Source organism: Anas platyrhynchos, chromosome 3 (genome assembly GCF_047663525.1).
Source record: "Anas platyrhynchos isolate ZD024472 breed Pekin duck chromosome 3, IASCAAS_PekinDuck_T2T, whole genome shotgun sequence".
NCBI classification, from domain to species: domain Eukaryota; kingdom Metazoa; phylum Chordata; class Aves; order Anseriformes; family Anatidae; genus Anas; species Anas platyrhynchos.
The window spans coordinates 115,889,219-115,914,705 of record NC_092589.1 but is presented as its reverse complement, the minus strand read 5'-3'; the positions used below and the strand labels follow the sequence as shown (position 1 = coordinate 115,914,705).

General features: G+C 37.7%; 1 protein-coding gene across 1 annotated transcript; it reads left to right on the top strand.

Annotated features, from left to right (window-relative positions):
* The first annotated feature begins 6,458 nt into the window (after nt 1-6,458).
* RHAG (Rh associated glycoprotein) lies at nt 6,459-21,473 on the top strand. Its single transcript, XM_005014056.6, has 10 exons — nt 6,459-6,803; nt 12,435-12,618; nt 13,850-14,000; nt 14,189-14,336; nt 15,088-15,251; nt 16,072-16,209; nt 17,075-17,196; nt 17,824-17,909; nt 19,019-19,092; nt 20,324-21,473. Exons 1-10 carry the CDS (start codon nt 6,668-6,670, stop codon nt 20,399-20,401), a joined length of 1,281 nt encoding a protein of 426 aa, XP_005014113.2. The 5' UTR covers nt 6,459-6,667; the 3' UTR covers nt 20,402-21,473.
* The last annotated feature ends 4,014 nt before the right edge of the window (nt 21,474-25,487 follow it).

Here is a 25,487-nt window from a genome sequence, read left to right as displayed (position 1 = left end):
CAAGCCTTCAAAGTGATGCTGTGGTAAAATGTTACTTTAGGATATATCGCACATTCTCCAAAACAGAAGTTTTAATGCTATCTTACAAAACATTGGTGAGAATTGATTTGAAATCCTACTTACAATTCTGGTTATTTCTCATAAGGTGAACTGAACTTGAGCCCAAGAAAAGATATTAACATATTCAGGAAAGCAGACAGTCTGCAAAATATCAAAAAAGGAAAAAATAAAAGAAAAAAAAAAATAAAAGGAAAAAAAAGGGGGTGGGGGGCTGGGTGATATGATTGCAGTCTACAGATATCAGAAAGGTGAAGAAAATGAGAGAGATACAAGCTACCATGTATTTTTGTCACCAGAAATAGCTATGTACGCTGTGTGATGAAAATTGTGCAGAAATAAGCTCCTAAGCATTAAAACTGGAAAGAACATCAGCAGCATCCCAGCATCCCAGAAGAAGGACATAAAACTTAACTTCACAAATAGAGCACAAAACTGTTATGGAGGGGAGTTTGTGATAAGCTACCCACAATTCCAGGAAGAGCCCTCAAAGACCTAAAAATTCCTTGTTTCTGAACAGGCAACTGCTAACTGATGGAAGAGATAGAAAATGCAATGACAATAAATAATGTGTTGTGGAAGCAGACACCATGCTTCTTCCACAGATAAAATTGGCTGTTCATAAGAAAATAAGTTCATTAAAAGAAATGGGAAACAGAAATGGGTGAAAAGTTAGGATGGAAAAGTAAAGTGAATGCAATCATTAGAATGTGAAGGCAGGGAAAGAAATAATGAAGTACATGCAAGAGGGAGTTCATCAAGATAAAAATGCAGAAAGTTCTCTGGAGAGGCAAAAATCATAAGAAATATGACTGAACATCCATCCAAACCTAGTATTTAATAACAGCTATCATTGAACCACCACTTGCCTGAGGGAACCCCATTTTGTCTCATTGTGTCCCATCAGTGTATCTGTTTACAATCCTGCTTTTTGTCCTGCCTCCTGGATGGTCCTTTTACACTCCCCCTTTTACGTATGTATGTATTTATTTATTTATTTTGTAATCAATAAACATAAATATAGATGCTTTTGAAAAAACAGCAATAATCCAGATATTTTTTACAGAATATTGACCATAATATATCAAAAACCAAGCTTACACCTTTGAAGGTCAGTTTATTCCTGTAGTCTCATACTATCAGTGATTGCAGATCTAGCTAAGCAGATCAGTTAAACCAAAGAGAATGAAATATTTGTAACCAACCTTACAAGAGCTATTTAATGGTGGTAAGCGTTTATTTTAGATGCACCTGGAAAGTGCCTAAAAAGATCATGGCATCTAACTAGTTATGGCATGAAAACCTCATATCTTCCACAGGTTGGCGTGAGCATTTCAGAGACTGAAATTTTCCATTGAGATTATTTTTTCCAGATATACCTGTATTTATTTGTTCTCAATTCATTGTAGTACCTCCAGTGCTGGCTTGGCCTGGATGGGGCATTGTATTTTAGATAGTAAGCTGGGTTGCAGTTGTTTATTGAAATATTGCTTGGCCCATTGCAAGGAAATAATAAATTCATCTTGTCAGTTCAATAGTGCAGGGCTACTTCCGTGTATTTGGTGATTTAGTACCTACATCCTGGTGACTACCAAAAAAAAAAAAATGTTATATAAATTAATTATGAAGTTCACAAATCATTTTCTCCATTTGGTCTGCATTCATACTGCAAACAAAGAAGTCCCTATTTGCCTAGCATTAAGGGAACTGAAGAAGATGTTAGTTGTACACAGGAAGAAATAAACAATGTGTGATTTCTTGTAGGAATTTATTTTATGTGCTGACTGTTCTACCCACATTTGAAGCTTGTGCCAAAGTCATACTGACCAGAATTTGTGGATCAGTGTTAACATATGTGCAAAATACATAGTTTATGTTGTTTTCTAACGTTTGGTGAGATTCAAAGCTTAAAACACTCTCTGAGCCATTGAAATCTGATATGGACTATCTCTCTCTTGACAAATCCTCATTTAGGTCAGACCAATTATTTCATGACTGGCTGCTAAAAGGCATCTTGCTGCTGTGCCACTAAGAACATTATAGCTCAGGCTCTGAGAGTCTGACGATTATATAAATGATGATAGTACCACACATAGCAGGAGGTCTTCTGGGATCAGCTCCCTGAAGCCTGTTTCCTACAGTCTCAGACTGCAGACACCCTCTCCGGGTCTGGCTGCCATGGATGGGCTGTTTTACAAAAGTAGCACTGGGAGCTATATTATCCAGGGAAATTGGAGCTAACACATCTTTTCATTGAAGAATATTCCCTAAGCACCCTCTTTGACTCTTCATGCATGCATTGCAATTACTGCTGCAAACTTCACATTATGTCGCTCACTTAAGATTGCTGTACCGTTTGTGTACTCTGCAAGATTTAGTGGAAAGAGGAGTACTTAACCTTCTCAATGGGAGGGCACAACGAAGTGGCAGACAGGAACAGCCCTCTTGCTGAAACAGAAAGCACGCCAAGTTGCTTGTAGCCGTTCTGTATAGCAAATTGGAGCAGGTGGGAACTTTGCAGCAATAGCACAGCATTGTACTGAGCAAAACTGCAACTGTAAAAGACCGGGGGAGGGGGGGGGGGGGGGGAGGAATGGGGGGAGTGAGAATTTTTTAACCTGAAAAGGGTTGATCTAATTTTCAGTAAACATTAAAATGCAAATCTGAACTGCTATTTACAGGTAATGAAATGGAAAACTTAAAACTTAGAAACACAGAGAAATGGTAAAAATCTTGATATGAAAACACAAATTTCCTGGGCCACAATCAGGGACTATAATGCAGCATGTCACAGACAATCTAAACAAATGAATATACATACAGTTGCAGCTACATCACTTAATGTCTTAGCTTTGTAGATTCATTATTTCTCAAAAGCACTTTTCTTTGCTATTATTCCTCATAGGGAAACAGATCCACTCGCATATTTACAAATAGTATCCCAGACTTAAAGCTTTAATCTCATTTATACTGTTTTTCTTTGCTTCCTTGAGAAAGTAGATAAAGCTTTAAGGTGTATGTATAGCATCCGCCTTCCTGTATTAGTCTTTTATTTGTTTATTTATTTATCACAGGAGCAGTACAAACTAGCTTTTTTGTAAGGGAGCATGAACCTCTTTATTTCTTGAAAACATCGTTCCTGCAACTTTGGGACACACCTCAACCAAAAGCTTCTGCTTGTGCATTTCATTCCTTCTTCAGCATGCTCTTGCAGTAAAACATAAAACAGTGAACTCACTGTGATTTTAAATACGAAAAATAAAAACCCAGTAATAACCTAACTGGCACATTAGTGAGTATAGGAAATCCCTTTTTTTCCCCACAGTATATAAAAACTTGGGTTAGGGGCTAGTGTGAGTGATATGGATCCAGACAAGAAAAATTCATTGTTGTTATCTGGTGAGTTAGAAAAATACATTCAATGTCAGTTTCCCCTTCAAGGTGAAGGAAATTACTTAAGGACTGCATATACAAACCTTGTTTATTGAGCTGAGCTTTCAACTTGAGATGGAGTACTTGTCAGGAGTTAGACTCTATCATTCTTGAGGGTCTCTTCCGTTTCGGGATATTCTGACCTGTTGTGCTGACTCAAAACATTACAAAAGTTAATGAGTCATTAAATAACTCTTCTAATGTGACACCACAGAAATGGGATAAATGTTAATGTTCTCAAAAAAAAAAAAAAAAAAAAAAAAGAGTATTCAGCTCAAAGTTCAGGAGACCAAGAAATATTTTCTGTCACAACATGCAGACAAGATGTACCTTATCCTACCTTTCTGGTTGCAATGTCAACCCTAAAAGCATGTACCAAGACGTAGTTTAGAGATTGGCATGCTCTCCAATTCATGGTCAAGGTATAAATCCATGCTCAGGGATACCTATAGCTCAGACTTAAATAAAACGAACTCGGTGTTTTAGCCACACCAGCTTCTTTACCAGGCTACACTGGGCCTCTTCTAGGAGACATCCTGAGACTGATTTGAGTCTGACATACCCAACAAACCTGATCAAAAGTGCTAGGTCTTTGCATTTAATTGACCTATTTAACCTGTTTGAGATACTTTAAGATGAAATCAGTTTCTCTCAGAAGATCCTATTTCTCACTCCTCACTTACAGGCAAAACATTATTAGGTTAGATACAGAAATCTATGGTGTATATCTGGTAAGATGAACACCACTCCTAATTGTGTTTGAGGAATAAACTTTGTGTTTTGTAGGAAGATTATTAAACACAGATTTTTTTCTTGTTCTTTAGGTAAGGATATTGCTCAAACTACTCCTTTATCTCTTTCTTTTATTAGTTTGGAAGATTGAAAGGTTACCATAACTTTTCACACATTTATATTAAGGTTCTGATATCTCACCAGCACCACATTTTTCTGTGAGACAGAGAAGTAGGATGAAAAACCCTACATCTATTTAAGACAAATACTCAAAATTAGTTGATAGATCCAGATGTGCAACAATACTTAACAAAGAATATCCTCACTTTTTCCAGTTCCATAAGCAGTTATGATTGGGCTGAAGCTAATAGGGAGACACAAAGGAATTTTTTAACACTAAAGACTGGCTACTCAAGATGTGTACATTTCCAATTGCACCATGGAGCAGTTAAATGCACATGTAAGGACTGCTGGACTTCGAAATAAGATGTTGTATGTGGCTGCTTCCCATCAACTGGCAAGGCTGTGTCAGAAACAATACAATTATAAATAAATAAATAAATGCTGGAATGATAGAAATGATAGAGACTGCCATTGACAAGACTGTTACTTCAGCTGTGAAAGAAATCAGGTCATCAAGCAGGATCTACTTTCTCCTGCAAAGCTTCCATTCTGATGTAGGGCTGCAGGATCAAGATTCATTTACTCAGCACAATAAATGAAATAAATATTGGAGTACGTATAAAGTACTTTTCCAAATAAGAATTCATCTAGGAGACTATTCTGCATCCCTGAAAGAATTTAATCCCATATCACATGGGATTGCTCATATCATGTGAGATATTCACAGGGGAAAACATGAGGCAACAAACAATAAGAGTTATTCGTCATTGAATTCTAAGTTAAAAAAAAAAAAAAAAAAAATCTTTACTCATGGTTTTGTTCTCATTTAATCACTTCCTGTGCAAATGAAGGAGCTTACAGCTTTTTATAATCAAATGCTACCGTCTGTTTTATCCTGTGGCACAGCAAGGATGATCAATAGCTTTTTAACAAAGCTCTGCTTCCTCTCTTTGATCTGTTCAAATTAAATACAGTTGCTAAAAAGGAAAAAATATGTATATGCTCACTTTAGCTTTGCCATGTAGAAGTTTGATTCCATGATAGACCAGTATGTTCTTCTTGCTGAATAATTTATTTTCATTTCCAAAGCCACAGACATATTTCCAAAGAGAAAAGGCTGAGATCTTTTTAAACTTTGTACAGACAATGGTTTAATTTTACCTTTATGCTAGAAATCCGAGCAGTGCCAGGACTTTTATCCTACCTGAGATGACAACACCAGTGACAAGCCAACACAGTCCAGAAATTAGCATGAAAAGGACACCATACCTAAAAATCACCTTGAGCCTACCACCCAGTTTGGTGGGCTGAAGACTGCAAAATATGTAAATCAACCTCTTTTTCATGAGATAAATTTTCATGAGATAAAGTCCCCTACAATACAGTTTTGGCCTGTCTTCTGAATGTGGGATCATAGGAGGCCAAGGTATTAATATCACATCAATAAAATGTTATTCCTAAACCCACAAAATTTTAAGATTCAATACAAAGTTCGACAACCAGTGTGGATCTCAAGGGTAAGTGATCATCCTCTCATAATTTTAGTGTAGTGAAATTTACTTAATTCTCTTATTCATGAGACAGTTTTAAAAATGAGCTTTTTTAAACCATGTAAGAAATTTGGTGTGAAAACTTTGGTTGTCTGAACTAAAAAAAATAATCAAAAAGCAGTAATTTAAATTGAAAAATATAAGTGTTTTTTTCAAATTCTTCTTTTTAATATTCTACAGCTACAGAAATCCTTTTTTTTTTTTTTCTTTTGAGGAATTATGATTATTTTATATTCAACAGCAGTTCACAATGAGAACTTGTGTCCTCTTTATGCACGCTTCATTCAATATGAATAAGATTCTCTTTGCTCATCTTACCTTATTATCCACAGATAAGAGATTGTCCATATTTCATATAACATGAGAAGTGATTTACCTCTCAAATGAAAGCTACAGTTTGGAGAAATGACTGACTACAGGAAATACAGTTGACTGTAGCTGTGTTCCTCACTAAGTGCAACAAATCAGGCCATCTGAGTTTTTCTTCTAGGCTACTTCCTTTAATAAGACAATAAGAAACATATCTGTTGCTAAATGAGCTGTTTTGCATTACCAACTGAGAAATATGTAAGCCAGCATTTCATACACAGAAATAGCCTTGGAAATAGAAATTGCAATATTGGCCTGTAGTGTTTCCCTCCCATAGTGGGTGTGTCGTTTTTTTGCCTCTTTTTTTTTTTTTTTTCCTATATCACCCAGATCCACTGAATTAGGCAGCTCTGCTGAAGGAGACCACCCTTTATCAGGCTCTTGCAGCCTCTGACTCTCCTGCAATGCCTTCAGCCCTTGACACCAACATGAGGTTCAAGTTCTCGATCTTTGCTCTTCTTCTGCAAGTGGCCATCACTGTTTTGTTTGGGATATTTGTCAAATATAAAACTGGCCGTCAACCGGAAGGATTGCACCCACGTAAGTATTGCTGAGATTTATAGAAGTTAGAATTTCTTTAAACTAATCCTAACCAAAATTTCTGAATAACTTACAAGACTGACCATCATAGCTTGAAAAGGACAACAATCCTTAGGGCAAACAAGCCTTTTTATGAGGTGTGAAAGCAGCAGACTTTAAAAATAAATTCAAATTGAGCGTATATAAAGTTCTAATAGTAACTAGGGACTGAGAAGTTAGATGTTTTGGGAGAGTTCTGAAAATAGTTTTAGTGTTTGCATAGCAGGTTAAATCTGGGAGAAATAAGAATTTCTTCAAAGAATTTAAGCATTTTCCAGAGATGCATGATGATATACTTACTAGTCCTTCAGTTCTGCTTACTGTATTAAATGGTGTAAAATAATAGAATATTTCATTACTATTATCCATGTTTCAGAAGGTTGTCTTTTCAGAACATGTAAATTGGGCAGCATAGTCATCATCAGTACAAGATAAATTTGCAGAAACTGGACTCCATTGAAGGCAATAGTTTTTGTCACAAGGTGGCTAACTTACTCCTACCTTTCAAAGCATGCTAGTGTCTTGGCTGAACTTGGCAGTTCAGCCTGCAAATTTTTCTGTTGATTTGTTGTTCTGCAAAGGCTCAATAAATTTCAGGGAGAAAGCATTTAGTGTGAGACTGTTGCTGACTTCTCCCATACTCCCTCCCTCTTCTGCAAAATGTTGACCATTGTAAATAAATAAGTTCGCAAACAAAATAAATTTGCAGAGGAGCATCCTGTGTCTTGCTTGTAGTAATGAATGTTTGTTGTTCTTCTTGGCTCGGACATCTTAAAATTTGTGGTCCCAATTGCAGTTCTCTTAAGAATAATTAAAATGGTAAAGAAATTCTTGCCTGTATGTAGTACTCAATTTTGAAAGGCCTTTCTGTGACTTTTATGGGGAAGGTGGTCTTGGGGTCACTTCAATCCTCATTGGTCATACATTTTATATTCTCATAGAGAACACTGTCCAGTTAAGACAACAGTGAATGCTTGGCATAATTCAGATCCGGAGGCAAGTCAGCTGATGAACAAGGGACTAATTACTCACATTTCCTATACTGCAATGTAGCAGTATCCTTGATATTAATTTTGTGCAGTCGATTAAATTGCTTTTAGTCATATATATGCTAGCAACTTAGCCTATGCCAGAGCTCATTCTCTCCCCATGATAACTTGCCTATGTCCACAACTATACCAGAAACCACACTAATAATTTAACAGTAATTGTTATACAATTGTACTGGTGCACTATTAACAAAGCTATTTGCTAAAATTCCTCTCCACCTACCTCTTGTCTGGCTGTCCTCCAAAACATAACAACAAATACAGCCACAGAACTGTAGTGCTTTGGGCATCCTGGTAAAATTTAAGAAACCAGAAGGATATTTTATTGGTCTATGTTCAGACTCAGATTAAGGTCTATTTGCCCTGAAAGAACACAGAAAAATACCTTCTCCAGGCTGAATATCATACCTGCAATATCTGGTACTAAATTGTTCAGCATTTTCTTGGCATTTGCTTTACCAAGGAAAATGAAGAAAGGTGCTCAGTATCCTCGTGCTTATTTCAGTAGTTTAACAGTCATCCTTTGCAGTTGTGTAGTACATTTCTTGTTAAACCTCAGATCTTCTGGAGGGAGACTGCCTATGCCATTGTAACTGTCAGGGATAACCTAAAATGTTTTCTAATACCTATGTGACAGAAAAATTGCCTCGTCTTCTTTTCTGTCTCTCATGCTTTTTGCTCAGAAAGTGTACGACTGTGTTATACAGTCCCCCGGTTGTCCACACTATTGAACTGTTAGCAAGTTTCTGGAGTGGTTTTGGCCATTTGACCTTCACCTCCTCCTAGGTTTGACATTAAAAATAGCATATAGCAGGGACTATTCACAATAGGTTGTAAAGGTGGGAACAACCTTTTCTAGGAGGGAAAAACATGTATAGATGTGAGTTGATCTATGCCATTTGCCCTTTGGCCAGAGGATAGACCTCAGGCTGTTCAGTTTACTAGTACAGACATAAACTAAGCAAACACTGCAGACTTAATGTTGGACTTGCAGATGCTGATATAAGAGTAGATAAATCTGATTTACTGTAAAAAAGTGGAAGAAAAACAGGATTCTCCAACATTTTTATTTTCATTTTTAGACCCTCTTCTAAAACATCCCTATCTGCAAAGTGTGCACAAGAGCATAATTTGCTGAAGGACCTGACAGAAATTTAATGCTACCATTGTGTAAATGTATTAAGACATATCCTGAATCAGGACTTCCACTGAGTTCCCAAAATAATGGCTTCAAACTTCTTCTCACGTTTCCCCAAGAAGTTTAGAGATGGTAACATCATCTGTACCTCACAGATTTAGTTGCACCTTCCAGGCACCAATTTATACTCTCAGCATTGCAGTGCTGGGCCTGCTTTTGTACAACTTAAATACCTCAGCACCGTAAACCCAAGCTTTTCAGTATTTTTGGATTCATTCTTCAGAATGATGAAAACAATTGAAGATGACCATAATTTTGCATTCGGTTAAAGGAGGACTTAGCTGAAATCATTCCCAAAGCATAGCTTTGCATTTTCTCTATTTCTGGAGGATGTCAGTACAGGTATAGTGGATTGGATGCACAAATTTAGGTCTGCTGTGCCAGTAGAATGAGAAGACAAGGGGTTGTGAAGGTTTTGGAAGTACTCCTAGAGGATTTCTTTATTGCTAGCAACCAGCGTTTAATGTAATGTGATTGGTCTTTGACACGTGGCTTTAAAAAATAGTATTATACACATCTCTTGTTCAATATTCTAAGGTTTACTCCTTTCAGCAGAGCAAAATTGCACTTTGAGTATAAACTTAGTGGCCACAAGCATCTTTGCATTGAGACTGACCATAATGCAGAGACCTTGCAGTGAAATTGATATGTTGGTCTAGGACAGCCTTAGCAGAATCATGGGCAGTGGTTTTATTCAGGATATGCTTGAGTGTTTTTCCCACTCTTTCTCTTCCTGTCTCACAGAGCAGACGTGCTATGTTTTGTTAAACACAACTAGTTCCTGAAACAGCTAATTCTAAATTGTGTTGTTTCTACATCATTTCAAATCATTCCAGACCTGATATTCTTTAGAAGAAGGCATAAGAGGTAGTTCAAGCACAAGTTACAGGCTACACCAGTTGGAGATCTTCACTCAGTTTGTGAAATATGTTGCTTTTAATCTTCAGGACTAGGGAAAAAAAATATTTAAGTGCACTTCAAATGAGAGCTGAGCACATAGAAGCCTTGTTTAAGGGCTTTGAGAATTAAAAACCTCCATCAAGGTGCTTTTGAAGCCTGTTCTTTTGCTCATATGTAGTGTCAGGTTACTTAAACGTCTTCTACTAATCTAGACATGATTTACTGAGATTTTATATATATGAATGGGATTGGTTTGATGAGAGCAATTTACCTGTTTTGTCTGAGATGATTATAAGCAGCAGATTGAAAACAAGAGCAAATAACATGCTGAATGTTAACAAACCATTATCTCCTCTAGAAGACTGGAAACACTTGCTGACTGTCCTGTGAATATGCATACAATTCACTAGATTATTCCTTATGCTTTTCTGGAAAGTCCATGGCATAGGCTAGTTCCAAGAACAAAAAGAGCAACAATGGTTCGTTTCCAAATGTACCTCTCATTTTGTGTATGAAACTCAAGAGTGATATAAGCTGAGAATTGTTGCAGCCATATATCACTTTGTTTTTATCATGCTAAGATGTTATTTAATACATGTCCATTTGTTTCTGCTAAAGTGAAATAAAAACACTACTTTTGTAAATGTTGCCATGCATCTCCTATAGATTTGCCCTCTAGTTCTGTATTTGTTCATTATCATTAACAAGCATCAACACGCATATAAAGCAATTTTGCAAGAATCAGACAAACAACCTGAGTCATTTCTCACACATGAAGGTATTGGTCCCACAGGTTAGTAGCTAAAGGTTCACTCACAGAAAATTAGTAAAAAAAATAAATAAATAAATGTGAGAAGAAGGCTTTACAGAGGTTCACAGGCAGAAGTACCAGCCAACAAATATACTTCAATAACCTTTCCTAAACATCTCCTACTGTCTCCCTCAGACACAGAAATATGAACAAATTAAGCTGTGTTTGTAGTCCTGCATAAGGAAACTAAAAACTTTGCTTCTGGTATTATCAGGAAGGTTGTATTAGCATGGTTTATACTGTTCTCTAGCATATTTTTCCATCCCTTGCAAGATCCCTTGAAGCAAAGAAATATGTTGAGCTCTAAGCCAGATATTCATTTTCACTCAACATTGCAATACAAAATATCCACATGCATCAAAAGAGTAGAAGCCCAAATGGGAGACTTGATTGCGTATCTCTTAAAACAAGTAGTAAGCAAAACACAGGAGTTTGAAAAGTACTTCTGGAAACTGAGTAACTCAGAGGAAAATGAGGAGCTCCCAAAGGACTGTAGGAGCCTCAGAAATCCATATCACTTCAAATTAATGAAGACAGAAAATAAACATCAAAATGTCCAGCCTAAAGAAGAAACAAAACGATTGAGCATGTCTGAGAAACACCTGCATTTCTACACTCATCTCAAATGTGTGTAGACCACTGTAAAGGATATTACTGTACAAATACTTGCATTTCAGTACTAGGTCAGGAGTGGAATATGACAACGCAGTTTGAGTTTATTAAGAATCTCAGGCAACTTATTATACTTCTGGGCCCTCTTTTGGCTAAACGTGGTAATGCATATAGCAAAGCATGTTGAAAGTTGAATGTTGGAAGTTCCTAAATGGGAAATGTTACTTCAATCCAAATATAGTACTAAAAAGTTCAATGTCTCAAGTTTTCAATACGTTTTTATGTAAGGAACAGCAAAGTAGAAATGGAAAGAATAAGTTCCTCTCTGAAAAGGTTCTTACCAACGGGAGGAAAAAAAAAAAAAAAGAGAAAAAAAAAAAGAAAAATAACCAACAACTGGTATGTTCAGTGCTCATTAAATTACAAAAAATAACTTCAGACTAACTTTTTTTTTTAGATATCCCTATTGTGGTGATAAATTTATGTTCTATTTAAAAGCTTAAAAATTATTAATAAAAAAAAAAAAAAAGGCATAAAATCATAGTAAATTAAAAGTACCCAAGAAAAGAACTCAATCTGTTGTACAGAGCTTTGTTAGGAATCACAAGCATACTTTTGTACTGTGCCAACAAGCATGCTCATAAACAAAAGTCATGCACATTTTTGGAGTTAGCCGGAACATGCTGGATGTAACAATCCTTATTTGGGGGGAAAGAGAAATTTTCTGTAAGGAAAGGAAGCTGTGATGTTCTGGGCAGCTTCAGGCCCAGGTGACAGTTCTAGGTACATTATGTTTGCCAGTAGATTGATCTAGTGCTCATTTTATAGAGATATAGCAAGATATAAAATCAATAATTTTCCAAAAACTCAACTCATAGGCTGTTTAGCAAAAATAGAAGGGTATGTCACATTGATGATATGAGTTTAAAACACATTCTGTTTTCAATTAAATCTTCCTTTGTCCCTAGCTAGATTTGCCCCTTTTGTAGTCACTGTGTACACAGACAGTTTTCTTCTTTCAGTCTTTCAGGATGTCCATGTGATGATATTTGTTGGATTTGGCTTCCTGATGACCTTTCTGAAGAAATATGGATTCAGCAGTGTTGGTATCAACATGCTCATAGCAGCCTTCGGTCTTCAGTGGGGCACCCTGATGCAAGGATTTTGGCATATGGAAGATGGGAAAATTTGTGTTGATATTAATAGGTACATATGAATTTTCCTATAATTACATTTCTATCCCTTAAGATATGAAAGGAAGACATAAAACTATAACATCTGCGAGATCAGTCTTCTAAGCTCACTAAAATTGGGTAGAGTATCACTATCCACCTCTCAACATTCATTTCCCAAGGGGGAACATCTGCTACATTGAGCCAAGGGAACATGGGGTGAACTTTGAACTGCTAAGTTTTATATGAAACATAAGCCATATATAGACACTGCTCTGAATCTCTGGAGCTGTGCAAGCTGGGAAATTTTCAGCCTTAGTACACAAGCTCTTCAGCTCCCTCCTGCATTCAGCAGGAGCAAAAGGATTTGTCCTTTTAGGATACATGGGGCCACAAAGGAAAGGCTGGCGCAATGTGTCAAGTCCACACATAAGGTGTTCTCCTACTTCTGGAGGAATTATTTGCACAAGCATCATACTCTAATAGGCTTTGGACCCCAACCATGGAATAAGAGATTTCACAAGTAACACCTCTAAACACTTCTAATCCTTCTCCCACTCATGTCTTGTTTCTATGAATGTCTCAGAGTATTCTCCACATCTGCAGTTCTGCTTTCTGAGAACAATTGTAGACAATTTTAAAAGAAACATCACACAAAAACTACTGAGGCACATGCAGAAATAATATGAATAGCTCCTTGATGCTTTCAAATAGGCATTTGATGAAAGACTCATAGTTAGAGCTGGAAGTTTTGGTCAATTTGTGTTTTTATTGATCTTTATCATCCTCCATAACCCATTAACACTGGTCCTTCCTGACAGTTAAAGCAAACATGACACAAAGTGACAGAAAGACCTGCCAAGCTCTTGAAATGAGCTAAACTGTCTGACCAAAACTAAGAGTTCCTTCTTGTCTTTGAAGTTCAAGTAACAGTCAGACCTGGAAATATCCCTGCATATCTTCAATACACACACTCTAAATTTTCACTGTAATTTCAACCAGCTGAGCACATGTAAGGTATAAGCAAGAGGTAACTTTCCCACATTTATTCCTCAGTCATCTGTAAGAGGACAAAACCCCTCTAGGAAATTTTAATTTACTTTTTATTCACAAAGATGACCTCAATGATTTTATGTTTGAAGAGTTAAATCTCTATCATTTAGTGATATAACAGGTTTGAATACAGATTATTTCAGGTTCCATTAAACTGATTTTCCTTTCTGCCTTTCTTTTTTGTTTGTTTTTATTTGTTTGCTTAACTTCAGCATGATAAATGCAGACTTCAGTACAGCAACTGCTTTGATTTCATTTGGAGCTGTCCTGGGGAAAACAAGCCCTGTTCAGATGCTGATCTTGACAATTCTGGAGATCACAATTTTTGCATGCAATGAACATCTAGTTACAGGAATATTTCAGGTACAACTACTTAGCAGTAATTGTTTTCTGTTTAAAACATGATTTCACTTTGTAACGCTTCCAGTTTCTATGTTCTTGCTTCTACCATAGAAAACAAGCTATTAAAAGTTATGCAGACTTCTCCTTCATCAAATCCTCACCTTATTGTTGTATAAATTTCTTGGTATTATTTTGGGTCCCTGATACAGGCCACAGATGTTGGAGCCTCAATGACAATCCATGCTTTTGGAGCTTATTTTGGTTTGGCCGTAAGCCTAGTCTTATATCGTCCTGGTTTGAAAAACAAGCATGAAAATGAAGAATCTACCTATCACTCCGACTTATTTGCCATGATTGGTAAGTAAAAGAAGCACAGATAGAAATAGCAAAAAACTGATCAGTTTTCCATCCCTTTTTAATCCATGCATTTTAATAATTGCCTATTATTACCTAGCATTCATTTTCTTAAGTACACTCCTAGAAGCATAGTCTTTTTTTTTTTCCTGAAATGTGCAGTTTTCAGGGAAACACATATTTTTGCTTTTCTTTCCTAAGAAGATCAAATTAAAGATGAATGCTCATTGTACATTAGTGGTGACTCCCTTTTTTGTGATATCTTCTGTTATAAGCAACATTTCCATGGAAATAGGCCATAATTAATGAAAGTATTTAGACCTCTGCTCTGTCCCTATGCCCATATGGTTTGCTGAATGGGACAGTTATCTATCTGTGCATGAGATCTGTTCATAGATCAATTTATCCACTAAAACTATCAGTTAAATCAATAAATCACAAAAGATTTTTATGTGAACTCTTTTGTTAATACGTCATATTCTTGCATTTTTACAGTAATTTTGAGTTCTAACAGCATGTGGACAGAGGGTTACAACAGTCTTCCAGTAAGATTCATCAAATGTCAAAATCCCAGTTGCCAGTGTCAAATGCATCTGCATATACTGTTACTTCTCCCAGCATTTTGGTTGTTTCATGTTTCTTGTTGCCCATCTCCCTTGTTTCTTGTAGTTAGTTCTGTTGTGTTGGATCTTTCACAGGGAAATGCCCCTGTGACTGAATAGTCTTTATTTTGTGTTGGCTTATGTCCATTCAGGTGCCCTGTTCCTTTGGATTTTTTGGCCCAGTTTTAACTCCGCCATTGCAAGTGACTCTGACAGGACTAAAGCAATTATCAACACTTACTACTCCTTGGCTGCAAGTACTGTTGTAACGTTTGCCCTCTCCAGCCTGGTGGATCGAACAGGCAAATTCAGCATGGTAAGAGTCACACCACAATCTGTCACCTCTCTACAAGTCACCCCTCTACAATAAGGATAATTAGGATGGTTCCCAACTGTTTACAAAATTAGGGCTATTATCCTTCTAAAAGCTACAATGTCAGATTGGACCCCGAGTTAACACACCCTGCTTTAGGCATGTGATCTGGTTTCTCAGAGGGATCACTACATCTGAAGAGTAGAAAGCTCTTGGACATCATCATGATGGTCCCACTCCCTTGTTCTCTCTTGGCCACGCAACCTGCTAGACCACAGAGAATTTGGTCCAACATTCAAGTGGACTTTTGTGTCTTATTCCAAAGACAATCCTACATGGGTTATTGTTTTGCAATAGGCAAAATAGGTCTCTCAATGTCATAGTGCAGCTGCACAACCGGGAAAACCAAACTAGGTTGGGTTGCCAGAGTCCCATATTTTTGTTACCTTACTGTAAAATTCAGCCCTAGGTTTTCACCCAGTTCTTTCAAGCAGTTGTAGTGCCCATCTAAGCCCAGTGTGAGCTGGCACAGTTCCATAACCTGACAAAATATTTTCATATGTCGATGTAGGATGCAATTTTTGCTGGCCTTGCCTGGTTTCCTGATAGGTCAAATGACTTTTTGTGGCTTTGCAAACAATGGACTGCATTGCACTTGCCCCAGTTAAACTGGCTTAGAGCAGCTTTGAACCAACACTCTCAGTATGTAAAAGGGAACTCCATTTGAAATTCCTGCTTATTCTTCATTGGAAAAATCCTTTGCAAGTCATTCAGCCCCAAAACAAGCCTCTATTCAATGTCTAGCATCTCCACTTCTGTGCAGGTTCATGTTCAAAACGCCACCCTGGCAGGAGGAGTAGCAGTGGGTACCTGTGCAGATCTGTTAAACCATCCTTTTGCTGCTATGTGCATTGGGGCAATTGCTGGAATCATCTCTGTCCTCGGATTCCATTTCCTGACTGTGAGTACCTAGGACCTGCTTCTGCTCTCATTTATTTACTACTTCAATGACTTTACTGAAACTCCCATAGTTTACTAGAAAGGAAGTTTAACAACCGGCTGATACACTACAGAAAGTAAGTTATAGTCAACTAATATTTTGAAGTGGATGTAACTTAAATACGTGCTTATGAGATAACTTCATTCCATCATCTAACTAAAAACATAGAAAGATTGCATAGATATTAGAGTTGATTAAAGCTAGAATTTCTGTTCAAAGGAGCTGCTTGAATTTTGCTCCAAGCCCATGTTTTATGAACAACCTCCCCCAGAAGAACTGTATTTCATATCAGTGAAATAGTACTAATTAAATTTCAGTCTTTTAAAGTATCTAAATAGTTCTGTAACTGAAAATGCTTTTGAAGTACAAAATGGAAGTCTTTCTTATGTAAAACAAAATATTCTGACTAACACTCTCTAAACTGGCATTTCATACTGGAGAAACATTCTGGAAGAAAATACCTGACTAGTAGACTTACACCAGGTACGTATGCGTTACTTAGCCACCACTGTCAACCTTTACCAGAGTGGCTGAAAAGATTGGGAATATCACTGAAGTTTCATGTGTTCTATTTGTGTTGGTAACTTAGACATTTCTACCGTTATCTGTACTCACCTGATTTTTTTCTCCATATATGACATCACAATCAATGAGAAGGTAGCAGGTTTTAAGGCTAAACTTTGTGTACATTAAAAAGGTTAAATTGTTTCTTGTTCTATATTACTTTCTTATATCATTTTAAATATCTGATGACATTTCTAATATCATTCTATAGATAATGGAGACTATAAACTCACCATAAACTGTATTGTTCCCCTCATTTTAGCCTGTTTTGGCATCCAAGCTGAACATTCATGATACTTGTGGAGTCCATAATTTACATGGTTTACCTGGAGTACTGGGAGGTATTGCAGGCATTGTAGTAACCGCGATACAAAGGACAAGTGGGTAAGCTATAGAAAGAAGTTCCTTTTAGTAAAGGCTTATTCTAATGTTTCATTTTCATTGGATCTAATTATGATTTATTTTCAGCAAATGCACCTTTGATTCGGTGCTGGACACAGTGCTCTGGTTTAATTAGAACTCTTCTTGATATCCTGCCTTTAATGTACAGTTTATATGCAAAGCTTGTTCCACACTAAAAGCTCAAATAAAAATTCTAACAGTCATTAAAGAAACACCATTCAAAAGTAGAAAAGTCATTACCATGCTTCTACAATTGTAGTTCAGGCAACTGTAAGATTTCCAAGAAAACCCCAATTGGCAAAATGGGCCATTTCCACTCTCTTAAAAAGACCGCAAGAAGATGAAAAGGAGGTCTTTTTGACAAAGGGTAACATTTTATAAAGGCTTAGAAGATATTAATAGCCTTTTCAAAGAACCAACTATGCTTAAACTATAGCCTGAAACAAAACCAAAACATATTCAGTCCCATATTGTTTTGTCTTGGCCACAGCAATGACAGGTATCTTCCTATAAGTCATCCTATCCAGCAGAGAGCAAACAGAAAGTTGTAAAACCAAATCTCAGCCTCAAAGTTTAACAGTTGATGGTTTGCTTTTCTGTCCATTTTAGGAAAAGTGCCCTGCATACCCCTGGCATGCAAGCTGCTGCCCTAGGCAGTACAATTGGAATTGCACTGGCTGGTGGTGCATTGACAGGTCAGTACAATGCATACAATGATTGAAATATGTGACATTAGAAGTGTGCTTATTGAGAATTTCAACCTATCAATAATTTAACTAGAAAAACAGAAAATAGAAAAATCGAAATATTTCATGATAGTGCACTAGCAGAAGCTTAAATATGGAAAAGACAGTTTTCCAATCAGTCTTCAAATAAAACCAAGATCTCTTACCTTATACACAATTCAAATATATTGGGTAGTATATAGAAATCAAAATTATTATTCTGGATGAAGTTCTGTTCTAGATTCAGAAACTTCAGATTCTGAGCAGAAACTAGTTTGAAATGAAGACATCTACCTTTAGGGGTCACATGTTCCCATGTGATTCTGTTATTAGGTGTCTTGTACTATTTGAGATGCCACAGGGTCTCTGAGACATCTATGGTGGACAGCTAAATATGACACAGGATTTACAGGAGATACATGTCTGGCCCAGGCCCAAAAGAAACTCAAAGGACACTAGATTTCTGCATATATTTCCAATCCCTTCTGCCTTATATACGGAGAAGAATCAGCTGAAATAATTTAGTGGTTTCTTTTATCTAAATATTGATAACTAAACCACTATAAGATATGTCATCCTAAAGCTGGACAGTGGTGGCTTCCTTAGTCTAACGTAGAACCTATGCAGATGTGTAGCCTGTGTAGAGCATTTATAGCATTTATAGCCTTCTGATCTCAGGAGCTACTGATCTCAGACAAACTTTCATCATGCAGTTACAATATATGATGTCCGAACACTGGTAGCTTGATTATATGTGAGCTGTTTTCCTGAGGACATGGAGAAAAAAATAAAATAAAAATATTTCCAAACAAAAATTCAGACTGAAACAAAATTCCTGTCTAAAACCTGGTGTGTGAGCAATTAAAGCCAAGTTGTTACTAAAGTCAATGTGAAAAAGCCAGTGTCACTTCTTATAATGAGAAACCTGATAATGGGAGGCTTAGAAGATTCCCCACAGCACATCTAAAGAATATTTTTGTGGCTTTTTGCTTGTTTGTTTGTTTGGTTTTGTTTTTGTTGTTGTTATTGTTGTTTGGTTGTTTGGTTGGTTTTGACTTTTAATGCTCTTTTACCTGTAGGTGCTATTCTAAAGCTGCCCTTCCTGGGACAAGCATCTGACAAGAACTGCTTTGATGACTCTATTTATTGGGAGGTAAGATACAAAGCACTGTCAAAAGGAGCATTGTTTTTGTTATGTTGGAAGAGGTACAGCACACTTAGGTTTGCACAAGCCAGCTTTCAAAAATGTTGCCCTGCCTTAGGCCATGAATTTATCAAGTCCACCTTCATGATCTATTCTGGACTTGCTACCTGGTCATGCCTTTTACATGGGACAAACCTTGAACAAAAAGCAGAAAGTCAGCCAACAAACTGAGACCTGAGTGAAGCTCTTTATCCCTCTTTTAACCGCTTACTGTGTCCAGTTTCCTCTTCCCTGTTGTAGTTTAAACACATGATATTTGCATTCTTGGCTAAATGGCGCTGCTTTTCTAATGTTATCTAGAATTTCATACTGAGTTAAACTTAAGAGTTAGTTAATTTCTTCAGTATTTGTAGAGACAGTCTGTCTTAGGCTGAGAAGAAGCTCTTCTGCTTCCTGGTTGAATGATCTGACCACTGATGTTATTGCTCAGGACTGTCACTATTGTTTTATGAATGAAGACACACATGATGGGGCTAAAAAACAACTACACCTGAAGTAGCCCTGCTAGGATCCCTTTATACTCAATTAAGAGAGAGCTTCAGGCTGCAGTTCATTTGAATCATTCCAGATCTCTGTTAGGGTTACATGAATTAAAATCTAGAAAGTCTGTCTATTCCTCACTGACAATGAAGGACCCTTCATCACCTAACTCAGAGATAAAGGTCTACACTGTATATAAATTCAATGTAAATAAAATGTTGTGAACCTCAAATGACATTTTATTATTTTTAAATGCATTAAACTACAGTACAAACTATGCATTTTTGCTTTTGGTCAGAGAAAGTTTGTGGTCCAACAGGAAGTTATAAGCCAAAATATCAACTGTAGGTATGACAATCAGGGGAAAAATAAATAAATAAATAACTTTTAATGACAGCTCTGTAAACTATTTGCTGTTGGACCTTGGAAAAGCCAGAAGCAATGGTTTTATATGAATGATAAAAAATGACAGGAAAATTAGAATATTAAAGTGCAATTGAATACTTCACAGTCTGTATTGACCAGTGATAGTAACACAACCCTGCTCACTTGAAGGTTCTTTAGTGTCAGTAAACTACTCACTGTTAACAGATACATAATATATACTAAGAGAATGACCTTCTCAGTGCACTTTAGTCTCCTCTTATGACAAAAGAAAATCTATCTCATCAACTGAACTGTTCGCTGTTTTTCATGACAGGTTCCAGAAGAAGAGAAACTGCATGTAGGTCACTCCAACAACTATGATGAGCAGAGCAGATTTGAAGCTACCATGTAGAAAAACAATTCACACAGAATCATGGAATTTCTAGGTTGGAAGAGACCTCAAGATCAATTCATCTGTAGCATACATCCTAATGATCCTCTTTTCAGTTTCTAAAGCTAAAAAACAACATTCAAGTACTGTCTTAACTATGCTTGTTTTTCTAGAAGGGGTTGTAAGTAGCTATATTTTTGTAACATAAAGCAAGCTTGATTTTAACATACATTGCCATTATGCCAAGTTCTAGTGAATCAATTAGATCTTTCCAACATATTTGTTCATCTAGAATGAAGAGAAGACAAACAAAAAAAAATTTGCTTTATAGTTGTTTGTATTTTACCATTTGTTATCAAGTCAATATAGCCATTGAAAAAAAAACTTTGTTTCAAGCCTATAACAGGATGCCATATTTAACTGCAAGATTTCTGAATTACAGTCACATCTTTCAACTGCATACAGGTAATCAAGCAGATGGCAATGAAGAAATGAATTAATATTGTTTATTTGGATTCTACCAAGCTTTTCACTGGAGAATCCCAGATTAACATTTTAAGAAAGTGTCTTCTCCTATTGTTGGATAGGGGAAAGAATGTGCTATATTTTGAAGATTAGTTGTGACAGGAAACAAAATATTGAAATAATTTGCATAGCAAAACATTGAATACAGTGATTGATAAGGTACACTAAGTAGTAAAATTTGTATCAAGGTTATTTGTTAATGTATTCATTGCAAGGAGAAAAAACTGAAATGGTGAAAAAAATCACTCTTTGCATGTATTTATTTAGACTGTTTGAAGGACAAAATAGGAGAATTGAGTAGGAATTGAGCTATGAAAAATAGGTAATTGTGTAACACTGTCTTACTAAGTTCCACAGTAATGAGTGAATGGTAGCACTGTAGCACTGCTAACTAATATCAACAGATATAAACAGAACTAAATGTTAACTTCAAGAAAAAGTGTGAGTTGTTAGGAACTGGTCAGAAAGCAGCTATCAACCCACAGAAGACTCAGTGGAGAACTTTGCAGTCAGTCACTACCTTTGAAGTCACCACCTCCTTAAAAAAAAAAAAAAAAAAAGGAGAAAATTGAAACTAAATTAAGGTACGTTAACTCTGCCGGAGAAGTGATGATAATGACTGCTCAGTTAAGAGATAGAAAGACTGAGGGAACTGAAAGAATTCTATGAAATGTTAGTATCCGGAAGCAGAATCACGCATTTGTGCCTAATTACTTGAGGTAATCCACTGAGAGATGATTAAAATCTAGAAGGATCACAGCACCTCCAGACATCATTCAGACCACAAAAGCTACCAGAATAACAATAATACCAGAATAACAATCTACTGTGGATGAACTTTCTAGAGTTCTTTATATTAGTCTATTTCAAGAAAAAGAAAGAATAGAAATAGAAATAAAATAGTTCAGTTGGAAGAGATCTTCAAAGATCAAGTCCGGCTGCCTGACCACTTCAGGGCTGCCCAAAAGTTAAAGCCTATTGCTGATGGTATTGTCCAAATGCCTGTTGAGCATTGACAGCTGTGGGGCATCAACCATCAACCATCAACTGTGATCACTTCTAACAACATTACAGCAAGTTTGACCAATGATCCTTTTGCCTGACCTAATTTTCTCCTGTTTTTTTGTTTGTTTGTTTGTTTGTTTTCCTTGAGTTCACGTTAAGTGAGGAAGACTAGGGACAGTGAAAAGAATGAGTCTTGCTCTACCAAGTCTTGCTCACAAAGATAACAAAACACCAAAATAATTTTGTCATGTTCCTAAAAGAACAAGTCCTTTTTATGCAATATGTAAAATAGCACAAAGCAGTGCAGTATTTGACTGTCATAAACTTAACAAACATTCTAGAAACAACTCAGCTGATTAAAGACATCTGCTTAGAGACATTGCCTTTCAGACTTCAGAGGAGCCACAAATATTGGTCCAAAGCAGGACATTGGACAAACTTTTATTCGATCTGCACTTCAAAATATTCCTGAGTAAGGAAGAAACACTCACAGCCTGTCACTCATGTCTGCAATTATTAAATCATAGAATCATTAGGGTTGGAAAAGCCCTCCAAGATATCTGGTCCAACCATCCCCTTACCACCAATGTCACCCACTAAACCATGTCCCTAAGCACCACGTCCAACCTTTCCTTGAACACCCTCAAGGATGGTAACACCACCATTTCCTTGGGCAACCTGTTCCAAAGCCTAATTGCTCTTTCTGAGCAGAAATGTCTCCTCATTTCCAACCTAAGCCTCTCCTGGTACAACTTGAGGCCATTCCCTCTAGTCCTATCACTAGTTAGCTGTGGAAAGAGGCCGACCCCCAGCTCCCCATGCCTTCCTTTCAGGCAGTTGCAGAGAGCACTAAGGTCTCCCCTGAGCCTCCTCTTCTCCAGACTAAACACCTCCAGTGCCTTCAGATGCTCCTCACAGGACTTGTGCTCCAGTCCCTTCACCAGCTTCATAGCCCTGCTCTGGGCACACACCGAGGCCTTGATGTCCTTCTTGTACTGAGGGGCCCAAAGCTGAGCACAGCACTTGAGGTGCGGCCTCACCAGAGCAGAGTTCACGGGGACAATCACCTCCCTGGCCCTGCTGACTACACTATTCCTGACATAGGCCAGGATGCCCTTGGCTTTCTTGGCCACCTGGGCACACTGCTGGTTCATGTTCAGGAGACCATTCATTAGGAACACCCTACTCAGCTCACACACTCCCTGCTGGCACTGGAGCAACCAGACCTAATGGAAGAAACCAGCAGGGCTGAGCTGGCAAGGGCAACAGGGTTTGGGGGTTTGTTTGCATCTCCCATTGCATTTCTGGAGACATTTCCAGCTCCCACAGCACCCTTCCAATAACCTGGCAAGTCTCATATGGGCAGGCAAATGCTGTACTTGTTCTGAAACTCTGCATGGGCCCATGTCCTAGTAAACAACTCAGAACTGCCACTTCCTTTCATAACCTAAGAATTGTTATCTGACTTATCCCCTGTTAATAGTTAAATCCTAGTGATGTGTGGAAAGAATGACAGACACAGTGCCTTTTTACCTGCTTATGGAGGTATAGTAGAAACGTGCCAATTAGCACACAGCTGGCCATAAGCCCTGGACTTTTTCTGGGACACTGTCCAAGTAAGTGAAACAATCTGATCTTTCCTCCAGTGACCCTGGTGGCAGCAGCAGACTCAAGGCCAGACGGTATGAGAGCAGGTTTGCTTTAGCTCCTCTTCCAGGTTCTCAGCCAGGTTCTTATGTTCCTTTCCTCTAGGTCTCTGCATCTCCAGTCCTTGGGAGTCTGACTGCTCTCCCCTGCTTTTCAGCAAGTCTCTGCAGGGATCATGGCATTTTTAAGAGTCAAGGACAAAGGACTCAGACAGGGCACCTTAGGTCGCATAGTCTCCACATTCTTGCTTCAAAGCCATGTACAAGTTTCTGCTAGAAAGCTCATCCAAACACTACCCTGAAGCCTGCAGGTTTTCTTCCCCAGTCAGTCTCAATGAAAGCCCTGGATGGTTTCTTCTGCATGGCTTCTCCTTTTAGCACTCTCTCAAATTCTGAGATGAACAAGTCAGACTGCACCTCAGCCATCTTTCCTCAACAAGTAGAGGCCATCTTTTCTCTATTTCCCCCTCAGCCTTGGCTCAACACTCAGAGATAATCCTACAATCTCTTCTTACAGTCTCTCTGCCTGAAATGATTACTGTTGGATGTCAAAAGCAAGTGCCACTGATAAAGATAAATGAATCCGGGCCCTAATGTGCAATGTTAGGTCAACCTGCCTGAGTAGGTGACCTCCAGAGGTCCCTTCCAACCTCAATATTCTGTGAAAATTAAGAACATGAGTTATCTGATCATTTTAAGCTTCTGATTTTTGACGGTAAGTAAGGTGGCCTCCAGGTGCCCCTTGCCCTGCTCTCACTTTAAAGGAATGTTGGGCCCTCATATCAATACATCCTTTACCACTTGGTCAGATCAGTGTGACTCCACATTTCACTCTGAATACCACCTAGATCAAAGATGTGTGTGCCTCAACATATTATTCAGCTAGCTCAGAGGACTGTGCATTGAGTTTTTCCTTTCTTAAGCAATCCTGATTAAGGCAGCTTTACACTCTAGGAACCACAGCACACCAGGGCCATAAATCCACAGTCAGGTTACTCAAGAGAAATCTTCACAACAGTCCTAGCTCCCCTCTCAGCTAACCTCCTGTTCGTGGCAAAATCTGACATCCCTAATATCTTCCATAAAGGAAAGGGAAAGCCTGAGCTTCTTCCCTCTTCTCCCACTTCATGCCAATTGGTCCAAAAAGAAACTTTGCTCTGGCTCTCTTGGGCTTAGAAACCCAAATTCCTCTGTGTTACTGCAGTGGTTATACCATTTACTTAGCAACTGAACACATACCAAATCTGAAAGTGAGAGCAAGAGATCTCTGCTTAATGCTAGGACCTGAATGTAATGTCCCTCACTTTGCAGTCTCATCTCCCCTGGCTGTTGGCATCAAAATGGATAAGGACAGATCTGATAATGTCAGAGTAAAGGCCTCTGAGGACTGATCTCACTGACCTCAGCACTAATAAGAAGGCAGCTTTAGGTTCCCTAACCTTCCTGTGGAGGAACATTAATGGGTCAGCTCTAAGTATAGCAAGCTATAAGTAATAATAAGATCAGCTATAAGCACAGTATAGAAAGAGGGAAAATTGGGAGAGAACAAGACCTAGTGGACATAATCTGAATTAAGGGATGTGAATATAATTTTACAATGATAAAAAATAGAGAGCCTTGGGTTATATTGCCTGAGGAAAGTTTGGCAGTTTTAAAGATGATGACACAGCAATGCTTAATAACATAGCATAAAGCATTTAAATGAAAAGGATGACCCTTGCATCTCCTTTGTAGACACGCTTTACTAGTTCTCAGTGTCTCTGCTTTGTGGACTAATGCTTTCAGTTGCAAAGTTCAAGGCACTGTTTGAGTTGCTATTTCTAAATTTACACCCCCAGACATCTCTGCCAATGTATGAGATTCATTGTTAATTCTCTCATTAAACAGTAACCAGGATAGCGTAAAGTGAGTGTATATGTTGGTGAGAGTGC

Coding starts and splice junctions, on each gene's coding strand:
- RHAG (XM_005014056.6), top strand. CDS start 6,668: ATGCCTTCAGCCCTTGACACCAACATGAGGTTCAAGTTCTCGATCTTT. Junction 12,619..13,849: donor ATTTGTGTTGATATTAATAG/GTACATATGAAT, acceptor GCTTAACTTCAG/CATGATAAATGCAGACTTCA. Junction 17,197..17,823: donor GCGATACAAAGGACAAGTGG/GTAAGCTATAGA, acceptor TGTCCATTTTAG/GAAAAGTGCCCTGCATACCC.